Genomic DNA, 16,384 nt, shown 5'->3' with positions numbered 1-16,384 from the left:
TTGTATAATCACAGTCACAAATATGTTATAATAATTAATGATTTAATGTGAAAAATGTTCTTCTATGCTATCTTGAAACATAATGGGCCTTGGAGAACAAATATTACAACAATGCAATTAATAGCTCTTTCAACGTTTGCTGTTAATTACAGTTTTATACCTTCCGCCCTTGTTCTGTGAAAAAAATGTGAACAATAGCACAAGATAGTTATTGTTAATATCTCCGCGAGACAGCAGCAGGCGCAGGGTCGGCACTGGGTCAAGGATTGCCTCTACTTCTTACCCGATTTGAAACTTTTATGCCAATATTAATTTCTATTTTAAAATCTTCAGTGGAAAATCTCTCTGACATTGAGAGTGTCCATGGGCGGCGGTATCACTTAACATCAGGTGAGCCTCCTGCCCGTTTGCCCACTGTTCTATAAAAAAATCTTAACCTACATATTAATAGTAACAATAAAAAATTGCATAATTAGACAACTTTAAAAAAATTTAAAAACTTTGGTCCTTGCAGTATTTTCTTTACTTTATTGCGATACTTGAATGAAAAACTGGTTTCCGACTGTCCTATTCATTCACACTTAAAAAGTGATGTTCATAAATGTACACAGTGCTATTGAAAAGCAATATTAGCTTTTGACTACACAATCTATAACTTTATTAAGTTAAACTATTTTTTTATATACATGTTCTCGTGACAAGGATGAAATAGAAAATTTTCCCGCATACAAATTCACCTTAACTCTCAGAACTAGGCCTATTAAGTTTCAACGTCAAATTCAATTTGTTTCCGCTAAACGCCTTCTCTGATAAATAGTATTATGAAACGATAGAGCAATAGACACAATAAGATTTACTACATAAGTGTTTCCTCGACTTAATTCCACACTTTCACTGTTATTCGTAATAATTGGGTTTGATTATTGCGACATAATTATACGAGAATTATATCAATGTTCTCGATTTAATCAATAAACTAACAATTGAAGTCTTTACGAAGTATTTCCTATATATATAGAGTTTAGAAAATTATTTATATACAAGTAATATAAAGGGTGCGCTTACGAGAAACCTATTTACACTATATTCGTATTCATTTCTTGCGTATGGAATTATATGCGCATTTAGGCTTTATAGGCGCATATTTGTAAAAATTCAATCAGACTGCCATAACTAACTCTTTCGTATCTATTTGTATTACGCGGTGTTGAAGCGAGACCGTAAAGTGTTTGAATTATATGTGGATTTTTTATGAATTAGTATAGACGTCACTTTCATTTTGTTTTTACTGAGTCACGCAATTTACTGAAATGGATAGTAATTAATTGACTTTTTTACATGACTCTTTCCTATTAAATTACAATAAGTTTACGTGCGTAACTCGACAAACATAAAAATGTCGTGGATTAATTGCAAAAGAAATAAACCTTTTTCTATATTAATTTAACTAATCATATTTACGTTTAGACAATATTCGATAGAGCAATGATAAGTGATCTTAATATTAAGATAGTATAAAAATGCATTAACGCTTGATTAAAAGCATTTTGCTTTCGTTTTTGTTGTAATCTTATTTTTTGTATTACATAACTGTCATTACACTCAGTATTTACTTTGAAAGAAAAGAATTCAATTTTATAAATGTCAACAGTGTTGCATAAATTATCTGTAATTAGGTACGCTTTACGAAAGTCTGCCTTACATCTGTACATACGGCTCGGTAAAAATATATCAAATAAACTTAACGGGTTTTGTAAATGTTACGTAGCCGCTGTGCCCTGTGGTCAATTTCTGTACTGATTTTTTTCCTACTAGGCTAAACTTAGTAATTTAAATGGAGATAACCTCATATCTCATAAATCTCAAAAGAGTATTACCGACTATAGAATATGGTGAAATTGATTTTTATTTTAAAGTGCCCATTAAAAACAGTACGGTGAAGGAAAACATCTTTTGGAAACCAACATGCCTTCGACCAAAAATCGATGAGTATCAGTCACGGAAGGCAGATCACCTACTTGCCTATTAGAAATATAAATGATTGCGAAATATGAACAAGAATCTGCATAGACCATACAGCTTGTAACGCCATTGGGTTTTCATAATTATTATTGAAAAATAAATAGCAATTCCTGCTGCACTTAAGATCACTGGTCTTCTTAGCGACTTCGAACTAAACAGAAAATAAATATAGACCAATAATCGTTATTTGACTCTCAAATAAAGAACTATAAGAAAAAGTATACCACGTTACCAATAATCGTAAATAGTAGGGATGCATTAGCATTAACATGCCCAAAGGTTGGCTACCTGCTTCTTCTCTATTAAAACCACAATGCCAATTGATTCTTTTTTATAAACGCAGTCATCATTTTACGATGTACGATTAGAGTTTACGATGATACCTATATAAGTATATATCATTTACGATTATAAATTAGGCAGCAAGTTGGAGCGGTATTTTAAAATGTCATTATTTTTATTCAATTATGCAATCGTTTGACAGTTTTAGAAACTGTTACAACCTATTCCTAATCTATTTTTTTTAAAGATGTTTTTATAGGAGTGCACATGTTTTTAGAATAATCTTTAATTAGATTTAATCTACCATAGAAAAGAAAGAAAAAAAACATCTGAAGTGAGTCTAAAACGTTCAGGTTGATATATATTAATGTATAATTGATACTTATCCATAAAATATGTAGACATAATTCGTTCATAGATATCTGAAACTTCTGTCTAAACTTGTCGATGTCGTATACACACGCGTTTAGATAAAAGAGATAACGTTGCGAAAGAATCTCAAAGTCATAATAAGTAATATTATGTGGCAGCGATGGAGTGTTGATTTTGTCGACATTGCATTAGTTTTAGACATACTATTTAATGTCGGATACATAACGAAGCTCTGATTAAAATACTGCACTTTATGGACTTTTACAGCCGTTTTCTATGAGATTCTGATCGTTCGCAATTGTTATTTGCATAAAGGTATTGAACGACAATATGTTGGTATACTGCTTGTCCAAAATCAAGTTAAGGAACTGGTTTTAAAAAGTGGTTTTCTTATTAAATAGGACGTTGAACTTTTTGTCCCACTGTCTTATGTAATTTGCCACTTAATTTGTTTTCTCCTCGTCATATTCATAATATCGTCAATTATAGATTTAATCGAAGATAGCAGCTTTAAAGGCAAATATGAAATTAGAAATTGTAAACGAAGATAACACGCATACGAATTTATTCATGTACTATATGGATTACGTTTAATAACATCTATGAGTGATTATAGTACATAATTAATACGTCATACTTTTCAGTATTAAACTATACTAAATGGGGGCTGTGTATTTAATTGGAAGTAGCAAAAGTAAACCATACATTCGCGCATCTAACCATTATTATGCTAACTATAAACGGACACTTAAGTAATAAACTCCATTTTAAGGGTTACAAATTACAATACAATTGCAACACAGTGGTAGATTCATTCGAATTAAATTTTGCAGACAAACAATTTTTTAAAGATTTGCTTTGTAAATAGCACGCATAATGCATCTAGAAATTCTAACCAGTCGCGCTCCGCTCGCCTCCATTTTGAGACGATTACATCTCAAAATGGAGGCAAAGAACTTGATGAAATATTTTAAATGAATTTTTCTTACTTTGTATATTGACTCTATTGAGTTAATATGGTTATAATATTTATGTATCCTCCATTCTCTAATTTCCGCCCTACCATGTTAACGCTTATAATTATTTAATTAATGCTATTAATATGCTTAATAACATCCAGTTAAGGGCGAAATATGGTTGCGTCCAGTATGCCTCATTCTATAAATATCAATCAACTATTTTAGCTATAAGTGCGCTGTATTGTATCAATATCCAATCTTAGAGACAATCATTTAAATATACGTATATCCTTAATTTATGAATAAAGATCAATTTGGTAATATAATAATAATTTATCTATAAAATAATTTATTGGCAATATCGATTAGAATCTTGATTTATACAAAAACAGGATTTTACAGTTGATTAATACCCATCAATTAGATGCTTGTAGCCGGAACAAACAGCGAATTCTATTCGCTTCTAAACAAGATGTGAAAAAGCAAAATTCAAATGATGATAGCAGGATAAAATGCTTTCAAGTAATATGAGAAGGCAAAGATTATTTCACGTAACATAATATTTATCAACGTCTTTTCCGTATTGTGCAATGAATGCTCTCAACGCCGAAATGTTATATGAAGTTATTTTTGTATCATATGCTAGGTGCTCCATACTAGTATGTAGTAGGTACGTACTTATTTTATATAACATGGGGCAAACGGGCAGGAAGCTCATGTGATGGACACTCACGTTGTCAAAAGGCACTCAAATACGTTGCCAGCCTAGAATAAGAATTGCTATGCTCTTTACTTGAATGTAAGTCGAAATGGTTCGGAAGTTCTTCAGAGGCCAGCTGATTCTGCAAAGTGCTGGTGATATTGTGTGATGGGATATTTAGTGATGATATTTTGTATTCTGCCTTGATGTTTGATAATGAAACTCAAGTGCCGTATAAGTCCGAACAAGTCCTCTAAACACTCTCCATGGCACATGCAGTACAAGATACAGAGAGCCCACATTCCTACGCAACGTCAAGGGATCAAGCCGCATGGAAAGTGACTGTTCGTGACGATTCGAGTCGCTCTTCGTTGAATATGGTCAAGTGGAAGTAGCTGGTACTGGCGAGCTTCCGCTCAGAGATGAGAACTTTTCAAGCGGTGGCCTGAAATGAAGTATCGCCTCGCCTTGCAGAGCACACCAACTTTGTGGAGGCTAATTTAGCCTTCCGTCATAAACGAACTCGAAACTGAACGTCATTTGATATGTCAACGCCCAGTATTCCCATGCTAGTTCAGGCTTTAAGGAGAGTGTCTTCCAAAACAGAAAATATTGTATGTATGAAGCCTTTGATCTGTTAGTATTTTCGTTCTTTATCCATCCATTTTTTTGTATATTATTTATCATAATCGGTCGGCCTTCTTCTTCTCATCCTTCAATAGAATTATATGTTATTGTCGATCAATATAATGAATAAATTAATAGTTAAATTTTAATTTTTTTGCTGAATATAATAAAACTTTTACAGATGCATAATAAATAGTTTAGTATAATGATCTTCATACATATTAGTAAATTTTTTATACATTTGCACTGTTCTCCATTATCAGTTAGATATAATTCTTTGACCAGTTATAACATTATAATTGCAATTGTGAAGTCCTGTAACTCAAAATGTGGGACTGTTTCTTTGATTATTTCAACCCAAGGCAGAAAGCCTTCAAACCTGAAAAGCAGAGCACAAAATAAATTCACCCGTTACCTTTATAGGAGACTGTATGGAGTGAATGCTTTGTGTTGCCTACCCTATTTGTCATGGGTATGGTTGGTTATGACTATGCTACGCCATAGAAGAAAGCTAGCTTTGTCTTAGTATTTATTTAAGATACAGATCGGGTTCATAATCTGGATATAATGGAGACACTCGGTCTACGGGTACAAAGTAAAAACCTGAAACGGAAGTCTCAACTTTGGGATGTACCGCGCGCATATTCCAATTTGTTTACGCGAGCAATATCTATTTATATTTATTTATATATACATGCTAAAACAATGTGAATGCCTTAAAATACAAGGAAATATGACATCACAAATTTAAGACACTTACACATACACATCAATTACATTAGAACTTAAGCAATAAATCAAAAGAAAAACTAAAGAAACGGCCACAAAATAATCAAAAAACAAATTACTAATATTAACTAATAATATAAATAAAAACTAAAAAGATAAAAATATAATAAAAACAACTTATAAACAGAATTTTTATCGAGGTTGACCTATTTGTACGTTAATATATAATATAAGTACGCTGGCTGAGTTCACAAGAGTTGCTTGCTATATCGTTACTTATAACATGTAGAATAATCGGTGAAGAACGTACACATATAGGTACCTAGCTAGTAGCCGTTCTCTCGAACCTAAGAATTAGTTTTAGTAACAATAACAAAGTTAAGATTTAAAAAGTAAGTTGACAAGGTTTCTGTTGTTGTCAAAATGTAAGATGTTTTTTAAATGATACAGTCATACCTCGCCTATGTTATCTATTTTCTAATCATCACCTCTCTTCAGTTCTTTAATTTTTTATTAATAAGAGACATTTTATTTTGATTATACAACCATTACATATCCCGCTACGATATTTTGATTATAGTTACTTCCAAATAAATAGCTTAGCATCAGCATAGTATGTAGCTAGAACTCGCTCCAACAATTATTATATAATACATCACATGAGTACTGGTTCACACAATATTCACACAGTTATACTCGTTACTTAATGAAAACTAGGCCTGTTCTACGTAGAAAGTCGTAATGACGCGAGTCCTTTTAAATATAGTTATGATTGCACATTTTTATATATGGCCATACATCACGTAACACACATTAGACTAGAAATAATATTTTCTCATTGGAAGGAATTTTTTTGTAAATATTTTACTAATTTATTTACTTCAAAAGGATAATTTCGTCAGACAACTTCAGTTGCAATATGCACTTAGTATTATGAAACAATTTAAAAATTTCAATCGATATCCATTAGCTTCTTTTATTTATGCGTAATGCTACATTATGTGGGTAACCTAGATAGATCGCGTATACCAAGCAATCTCGTGAAGGTACAATCTGCCACTCTAAACGACTGCACCGTTGCATTCAACTATTTACATTCCAACTAAAATACATACAACTTGGTGATCAGATCTTAGGTATTTCTACAATTTATACATGAATCTAAAAACCATCAACGTATAACGCAAAGATTTAAAAAGTGATAAGATAGCATTTGTGTAATTACACACTACCTCTATTATATTATAAGCCATATAAAAACATCAACTCCAGAAACTCCTATTGTTATAGCTACGTAGACGATTGTTCTTAATTCCTTAAAAGCCCTTTGTTTTGTGTTGAGTTACCTCGAATTTAGATAATATAGTTGTGAGGTCAGCGCCGCCGGTGAATAATAAACTTTAGTGATTGATAATGTTGATAGCTGAAGATAACGGTAACTGCATTGTGGTGAGTAAATGCTTCAATCGCTGTATCCACTCACCGGATACTGAACATATTTTCAAAGGAGTCCTCTTCAAGGCCTATCGTAATGTAGAAAATATACCCGTGTTATAGCTTCGTAAATTACTTATATTTATATATTGTATGAATTGTCATATTTATATTGATAAAAGGTAAAATTTTGTATTGCGTTGAAATAACGCCAAAACCGAACACACATATATTTAATATAAATTATAAATTAATTTTAATTTAATTTAAAATTAAAAAAATAAGTAGGGAATGTTGGGTAACGTTAAGCGAAATATAACAGGCACACCTGACTATCTGTAAGATGTTCTTCTATGAAATATATTATGTTAATATACAACTAATAAGTTACTATCCAGTAGGCTTAAAAAGTCAATCTGCATAGTTTCGTAATTAGACTTTCCATGGAAGAATGAGTTAATAGTTTATACAGCTCAGCTTAGTGGCGAATAGCAATTAGCTGCGTGACTTTCTCCGGTCGATGTCAATCATATCCAAATGATTATATCACTGCTCGTGGATATCCGGAATTTTTATACATTATATTAGATTTAAAAAAATGTAATTGTTTTATATAACCTTACCTAATGTAACATTTGTTATTTTAATACAAAAGTGAGTAGTAGTGATAGACGTACCCTTTGTCATTCTTTATTAACGACTAATTTTTATTGACCTATGCTTTATTAAATCTGTCGTTCATTAATCGTTTATAAAGTTTCATTTCATTCGTGAATGAATTCATCATTAATTACTGAGGAATAGTGAAAATTTAAAGGATTTTCCCTTATTTTATAGTGTTAAGATTCGCGACAATACAAAAAGTTCAAAATTTATGCAGTGAATGGTTTAGGAGCTTTTTTTATTTATATTAGCTAATTATTTTGTTTACATATTATTTGTAATTGGCACACGTTCAGAACCTTGAATTAAATCGTTGATCATTTGCGTAATCGACTTATAAATGCCGACGTGTCTAATTACTCCGCCCTTTCGTTTTGCATTACTTTCCAATTCACTGTCATTTACATGTTTTGTTGCTACATTTAAAATCCTACGTTCTTCCTTGCGTAATTTTTCGTTCTTTCCGAGACGTAGAATTATGTATGTAATTATTTTACTAATCAACAGTTGTACTCGATTTGTTAAGAGGTATGAAATAAACTTTGTCATTCGCCTGTGGTCTAAAGATACAAAAATTTATAGGTAAACTTTGATTTTTTAACCGCCTTAAAAACATTATAACAATTGTGTATATACAGATATATTTTAACATACCTGCCCTATGTAAAGCTTGATTTTATTAACCCCTCTTAAAATCAAACAATATAATACCTACGACATATGTAGAGCACGAGTTGGCCTTCGATTAAAATTAAACGAATATTTCATTTGATTTAAATAATCCATAAATGGCAACATACAAATTGCCGCATTTTGCTCAACATATAATAAATGCATTTACTTAGTTTAAGCAATATTATCTCGATGAAGGCTCGATCTGCGCGTTTACTTGCCCGTATTGCCTACTCCTGTCTTCATGTCACAAGGTCTGCGTTTACATTAACCGAGAAAAGACTGCTGTAGTCATCATAATTATTGTAGAAAATGACTTGTTTTGTACGCCATTTCTTAGTAGCATCTTAAATGTCAGATCAAAAAATAAGTAATGTTTCCTTGAAATAATATAAAAACGTAAGCTTAACTCAATATCAAACATATTAGTGCAAACTTATCCATTATTAAATTAAATTTTGTGGAGTAGATGCTAGTTACAATACAAAATGACAAGGCACTCTTAAGATAAAATTTTAAGGCCTTAAAGATTAAAAGGCCCTGAGCCACATTCCCGTCGTTAGCGTCTAGTGAGTGCCATCATCGACTTAGCTACCGACCATTCACCTCACTGCTCCATACAGGACAGTTTGGTACAATAAACCAGTCCTCTACTAAAATGCTCGTTGCATAAGTAATCCCTGTGGCATTTCATAACAGAAAGTCGAACGGTCATTGTTGAAGCAGGTATTAGTGGCATTAGCAAGAAGTGTAAGCAAACATTGCGGGTCTAGAAGCACTAATATGTCTTAAAATAAAAGTGTAAGTATATGCACATGTATAGTTGCATAACGTGGGAAGTTTCAGATGTTAAGTATAAATACAAAATTCATAACGTAGGAGGCATAACTGCGTATTCGGTTGCGCGCTACAGTCTACTTAATATTTCTAGCAATTTCGAAGTCAGATTTCAAAATGACTTCTAAATAATAATCAAACACCGGGTTAGCACATAATATCTAAGAAGAAATTTGCAAAATGCATATTATAATTGCTTTACGACTGGCCGATCGATTTAATAAAATGAATGCTTTAATTCTGCTCTAGTTTTGCAGACAGCACCCATAATTTTAAGGTAGATTTGCGCAACGTAAAGCAGGTTGTACCTCCTACCAGCGCAATTGCAAGTATAACATAAACAGGTGACAAAATTAACTTGAGAGAACAGTTTCGTACAACTACGCAACTATCATTTTACGTTCATAATAATATAGTACAAAAACGTTCAAATGTGTTTCAATTATATATTTAAAGCATACGATAAAATCAATAATGCGTTACATTTAAAACTTAATATACTGCGTAACTTGTAATTATCTAACTTTTATCAAGCTTTGAGGATTATCTAATGACAATGAATGATTTAATAAATTATTTGTGTTAATATTTTAATTGTTTACTGACTATAGCGAGATGTACTTAAACGAATTTCTTACTAGAGTCCTGTACAGTCACTATAGTACAGTCCCTATTTTTTACACAAATGTTGTTTTTTATCATATTGTTAACTCCTCTTTGGCTTAATACACCACAGTGCGTAAAAATGAAATTGCTTCGAATATACATCAATAGAAAGAAGATTATGTACTTTTTTTTTATTACGTCAATACAATTCTTAAAATATTATATTATCAATTTAGTTGATATACGAGTACCTACATATAGAGATACATCTTTTTATAATTATGGGTCATCAGTCTGATAATAACAACATTTATATAATACGGCCATAAATATTTTACTGAAAAAAGTTTTTTTCGACGTCAGTTGAATAATATTTATAATAGATAATATTTATAATAGATAAATAATTCTGATTTCTATTTGTTTCAGAGAGCAGTACATCTTCAATGTATTTGAGGTTATAGTGAGTACCTTAGAGACCAAACTTCAAAGAATAGAAAATTTGGATAAAGCCGTTGAACATCTCATGAGAAGAGTAGAGGCTTTAGATTCACGAGTTAACGATAACATTATTAAAACCGACGCAATTATATCTAAACTAGGCAATCTAGACTTCAAGTTGTTTAGCAGAATAAGACAAGATGAAGAAGAAATTGTGACTGAAAATGTTCACAAAAAAAATAATGATAATAGAATAAGCAACTCTCAATTACTTGATAAAAAACTAGAATCTTTAGATCAAAAAGTATCTGACATTGACTCTAAACTAGTAGGCCTCAAAACCCAAATTGATAATAACTTTTTACCCGTTGATGATATAAACGCTGAAGCAAGTGAAAAAAAACCTATTAACCTCAACGTTATCGAAATAGCGAAGAGTTTAAATACAGAGGTCGTAAATGAAATAACGAAAGAAGTAGATCAATTAAGAACATCAATGACAACTGTTGATAGGAAATTGCAATTCCATATTAACCTTGTTTCAGAAAATCTAGGAAAGGTGTTGTACATGATGGCAGATGTTCATGCCGCTATAGTAGAACCCGAATCTGCATCAATTAATGTCAATAGCATTTTTAAAAACCGTACTGCCACAAGCACATCTTCGCCAGTTTCTAAAACTAATAAAATAGATACATTGGTCAACAAAATTATACCCATGATGAGCGTATCAGAGAAAATGGATGAGGTGTGGGATGTGGTAGTAGGTACAAAAAGTTCTGTAGACGATTTAGTACCAAAGTCTGATGAACTACTGACTCAAACGCAAAGACAAGAGCGAGCTATTGGTCAAATTCATAATGATTTACGTTTAAAAACAAATCTCATTATTGAAAATCTAGACATGGTAGAGAAACGATTAAAAAAGCAAGAAGATGATGTAGCAACCCTCGCACAACGACCAGTACCGGCGGAATTATTACTAGACCCGACTATAGATCGACTAGTAGAGTATGCACCCAACAGATATAGAGTAGACGAGCCTGCAACAGATCCCAGCACTATTACACTTGCCTTTACTACGCCATCCATTTCAACAGCAAATAATAGGTGAAGCCATTTTCTTTTTTGCAACAAGCGAATAGTTCCTAAAAATGTGATTGCAATTGCGAATTTTGTTTGCGAAATTTTAACTAGAAATTTATTATATAAGGTTAATAATATTCAATAGTTTCATCTTACATAATTATGGTGTCACGTACAGCCCGAGCAGTCCCAGTAACTCAAACACAAGTTCAAGCAGCGCAACAGTGACGGTGACCCCAGCCAGCACTGGCCCGACGAGCCCTCGTCCGACCAGTCGTAAAGGCGGCATCATCTTCCCAAGCGTGAAAAACAAACCAATTATTGGCAACAACACATTCGCTTCGGAAATTGTCGCCAACTATAAGGATGTTAAAGTGAGTCAAATGTTTTTGAAGACAGCCCTTCATATTTTACACTGGCTTAAACGCGTACCCAATTTTCATCATAAAATAAGTTTTACTTTAACAATATATATGTATATATTTAAGTACCACGTAATCCATTTCATAATTGAAACATTTTTTGTGGAAATATAATACTCGTACTGCTAACTGAAATCGTTAAATGTAATTGATATTTTACCGAATTATCAATTAATTAAAACAGGTTAAAACCAAAATTCTACAGATGGAATTTTAATAAGTTTGTTTCCAACCTGACTGTTGCATTTGCGGCCGTAGTGTGGCTAAGTACTCAGAAATACATAAGTTATCAACCAGCTACCTGCTCTCATACCTTTTACGTCTCTCGCTTGAGCAATAGGGAACCAGTAATAGTCTATATTAAATATATTGGTCAACAATTTTCTATAATTCAATTCAGACGCTGTAATTTATTCCTGTTGCGAACACATACATTTAGTTTAATTATAAACTGCTTTTGAACAACTTTATGATTACAATAGAAATTTCTTGATGAAGTGATCAAGAGCGAGACTGATTGTTTTAGCAGAGTAAAACATATGGTAGAGCCAAACTGTTTTTTTAACCTCTACCAAATCGTCAGGTTGTGGTTTATTTTATTCAATATTACGAAATATTGATTATGATGATATTTGATTACCGATGTATGCGATCATAAAAATTTTCTATTAGAATAATAGTTTATTACACACGTGTAAGTTAAAGCGATTTATATTCTAACTCCCCTAAGGCTTTGCGGCTTGCGTAAGACATATCCTGTTGCATATTTAACGCTATGCGAAACTATGTTATCGTTATATCGAATTCTTTTAGAAATTCGATTCATTACGGTGACAATAAAACTAATTCTTTACAGGGTTATTCCTGTGTGGACCTGCTGAATGCTGGCATGCGAGATTCTGGCGTGTACTATCTTCAGATTCGTGGTACAACGTATTGGTTCCTCAAGGTCTTTTGTGAACAAGCTATTGCTGACGGCGGCTGGACTGTAAGTGCAACGCCTACGATTAACTTTCCCTATTTTTTTTAACGTATTAAAGGATCCAGGCTATGGGCAGAATAATGACCTTACATAAATTATCAGTTCACTTCCGTATCAGATTTTATTACGTGCCTATTTTAAAAGTAACTTTTAAGGTTTATAAAATTTTACAAACCTTGGAATGAAAACTAAAATTAAATTATTATATAAAAAGTATTAATTAATATTTAAGGTTATTCACCGTCGTGATGATTTCGGTACACCTGCTGAAAATTTCAACAGAGATTGGAGTGATTATAAAAATGGCTTCGGTGATCCCAGCAAGGAATTTTGGCTAGGAAATGAAAACATATATATGCTCACTAATAACGATGATTACATGCTCCGCGTAGAGCTGGAAGATTTTGACGGTAACAAGAGGTAAATATTTTCGAATTCTTTATACACACATTTATAGTCGCACTTACTATGAAAAGTGAATATAAATATCAAATATTTTGCATTGTCAGTATATAAAAAGCCATGTGCTTAAACAATTTGGTACTTTCAGATACGCGCAGTATTCGCACTTCAAAATATATTCCGAAGCGGAATACTACAAGCTTGAGATAGATGGCTATGAGGGGAACGCCGGAGATTCTCTTAATGACCCCTGGTACGGATCCAATAATAGCCCCTTCTCAACTTACAACAGGTAAGAATCTGGATGTTCCTAAATATCTAAGATTAAAATAAAAACCTTAAATTTACGCTGTACTACTTAAATCTGAAGGAGGTTTTCATCTCTCATCCCTCCACAACATTTTTTTATTTACCTATACATAAAAACAATAAATAAGTATAATAACACACACATCAGGCCGGCATCGCTCTTTTAACACTCGTGTCAATATCATAAATATTTGAACTTTGCTGTTTTTTCTGCCTTCTTTGATAAAATATAAACAGTAATAATAAAACACAGGGACCGGCTTGTCAAAACCTCAGATTCAAAACCAAAATCTATGTATGCATAGAAAGCTAAATTATGTATATTTTATAATAAAATAAGTGTTTAATAAAAATAACCTCGCTTATTAATTATTACAGGGATAATGATAGATCATCATTAAACTGCGCTTCAATGCTGAAAGGTGGTTGGTGGTGGAAATCATGTGGTCGCGGATTGAATGGATTGTATCTTCATGATCCGCAAGATCTTACTGCCAGGCAAGGTTGGTACAAACATTTTTTTTTATAGAACAGAGGCAAACGGGCAGGAGGCTCATCTGATCTTAAGTGATATCGCAGCCCATGGACACTCTCAATGCCAGAGGGCATGTACAATGTCCAGGCTAGACTACACTTTACTTGTACTGAGACAAAGCAACATTAGCTAACTTAAGAGTATTAAAATCTGTAAATCTATAAAATATAAATACACAATAGGCATACGTGACCAATAAACATCCATTGATAGTTAAATAATGTTTTGCCACGCTACTTATCTTTAAATTTAATGAGAATGATAGGGTGATCTATACATTTCTATTTTAGGCACATTATAAATAATGCCGTTACGGTCGATTTGCATTAAGCGAACACAGAGCTTCTTAGCTCTGTGTTCGCTTAATGCACTAAGAGCATTCTTTCGTGATCTTTTAGTGTAAACGGAAAGTCGTATTCAGCGTTTATATCAAACGAACAAACAGCTAAAGCTGGAACAATCGCTAGAACAAGAACGCTTTAATGAGGCAGCTAAGGGGCGCGAGCACGGAACACACAAGAACCTTCTGAGGCCTGTGCAACTGTTCGCACTTCGCGCGCTCTAGCGCCCTTTACACTTTACATCGAGTGAGCGAGTATTCATAGAATATTCCATAGAATTTTTGTGAACTTACTAAGGACCTTGAAAGAATCCTCTACGGTCAACGGCTGTTTGCACTAAAAGAATTTGACATAGTGGGGATAGAATATTCGCTAATAGAGTATTCGCTCGTCTGATGTAAATCCACATTTAATGAAAGAGAAGATTGTGTGAATTTAAATTTAAGTCACTCTCGTTATTTTAAACCGAATCGGCATTATTAATAAATGAAAAGATTTATGATAATAGATCAAATTATAATAAAATAAAATATTTCAGGTATCGTATGGTTCCGTTGGAGAGGCTGGGATTATACGCTTAAAAAAGCTTCTATGATGATCAAGCCCAAAGGTATTCAACCGGCAACGTGAATACCCACCTATTCCCGATGTTTTTTGTTTCTTATTAGCCTGTTATCTGTTTTTGTGTGGTACCAACCAATACTTGAGAATATCAGAGTTACACTCTTTATAAATTTTTACATTTATATTGAATTTAACATTTAACATATATTTTACAATGACAATCCGGAAATCTTAAATTGAACTACATAATATTGTCTTAATTTCTTATATTATCTATGATCACAATAAAAATAAAAAGATATGCATTATTCACGCCAGTATAATCACTGATCACTCACCACTAATGCCTCGTAAAGCAATTTATTCTTAATTTTACAGATGCAACTTTTAATATTTAACTATTAAGTTATATGTATTTATCACTTTAAAACTCTTTTATTAAATTCAGCAAGTTATGTAAGATTTATAGAAGCTTTTATAATATTTATGATTGGGTATTCCAATTAGTTATATTGGTCATAGAGAGTGCAATCAAAGAATCATTTTCAATAAGCATTTATTTCGAATATCCTGCCCTTAAACTCGCCTGCTATTATAAGTTTTAGTACAAAAATGTGTTGCTAAAATAAGTGGTGAAGATATTCTAGGTATTTTAAAAATTGGTCCACATAAAGAACATAGAGGGCAACTGATGCTCAAATAATAAGATGTTATAAATATAGAGCTCTATGTAAATAATATTTAATTCCTCACAAAATTGTCATTCCCCATTATATCACCTATCTTTGTAAATACCTGAATACAGAATGTGCCACTTGGCCCACACAACTTGTACTATTCATTAATTTATTATTCATAAATTGAGACATTTTTCATACATTAGAATTATTTTAGTTATAAGAAATTGTTTTAAGTTGTACATAAATGTAAATTTATTATACTTATGAATAAAATAATATAAAGAAAAAAGTGTTCCCTTTATATTTTATCCAAAATAGCACATATATTGGGATATGTTGTGGTATTCTTTTTTTTAATAAAAATATTTTCTTTGTTCTGATATTAAAGATATAGAAACAGCGGTAAAGATTAAAATTTACAGGGGAATGTTGAAAAATGTTTTTTTCTTCAGTTTGTTAAAATTTCAAAGTACTACACAATTAAATGATTATTATTTTTAATTAATTAAATTGTGCATTAGTATTTCTATGAATAGGTTTTTTTAATCTGGGTACATAATTTTATCATATTTAATTACCTGTTACAGTAATTAAATACCTATGATAAAGTTATGTATGAGATTTTAGAAATATTTTTTTAAATTTAATGAAACTGGCATAAAGTTATAACTATTGCCATTAAAAAAACGTGATGCGTAAACCTTTAGAAATCATATAAA

At 32.0% G+C, this 16,384-nt stretch overlaps 1 protein-coding gene across 1 annotated transcript in view; it reads left to right on the top strand.

The window, feature by feature from the left end:
- Positions 1–15,922, top strand: part of LOC110996325 (angiopoietin-related protein 2) — a 37,121-nt gene extending 21,199 nt beyond the window's left edge. The window contains exons 2-8 of the mRNA XM_022263939.2: positions 10,333–11,454; positions 11,609–11,804; positions 12,709–12,840; positions 13,067–13,254; positions 13,385–13,528; positions 13,924–14,048; positions 14,960–15,922. Of these exons, the coding sequence (XP_022119631.2) occupies positions 10,333–11,454; positions 11,609–11,804; positions 12,709–12,840; positions 13,067–13,254; positions 13,385–13,528; positions 13,924–14,048; positions 14,960–15,051 (1,999 nt within the window). The 3' untranslated portion in view covers positions 15,052–15,922. The remainder of the gene's footprint in view (positions 1–10,332; positions 11,455–11,608; positions 11,805–12,708; positions 12,841–13,066; positions 13,255–13,384; positions 13,529–13,923; positions 14,049–14,959) is intronic.
- Positions 15,923–16,384: the final 462 nt, after the last annotated feature.

Source organism: Pieris rapae, chromosome Z, assembly GCF_905147795.1.
Source record: "Pieris rapae chromosome Z, ilPieRapa1.1, whole genome shotgun sequence".
In the NCBI taxonomy this organism is placed as follows: Eukaryota; Metazoa; Arthropoda; class Insecta; order Lepidoptera; family Pieridae; genus Pieris; species Pieris rapae.
Note: the sequence above shows the minus strand (reverse complement) of the source record. Positions and strands in the feature narration are given on the sequence as shown.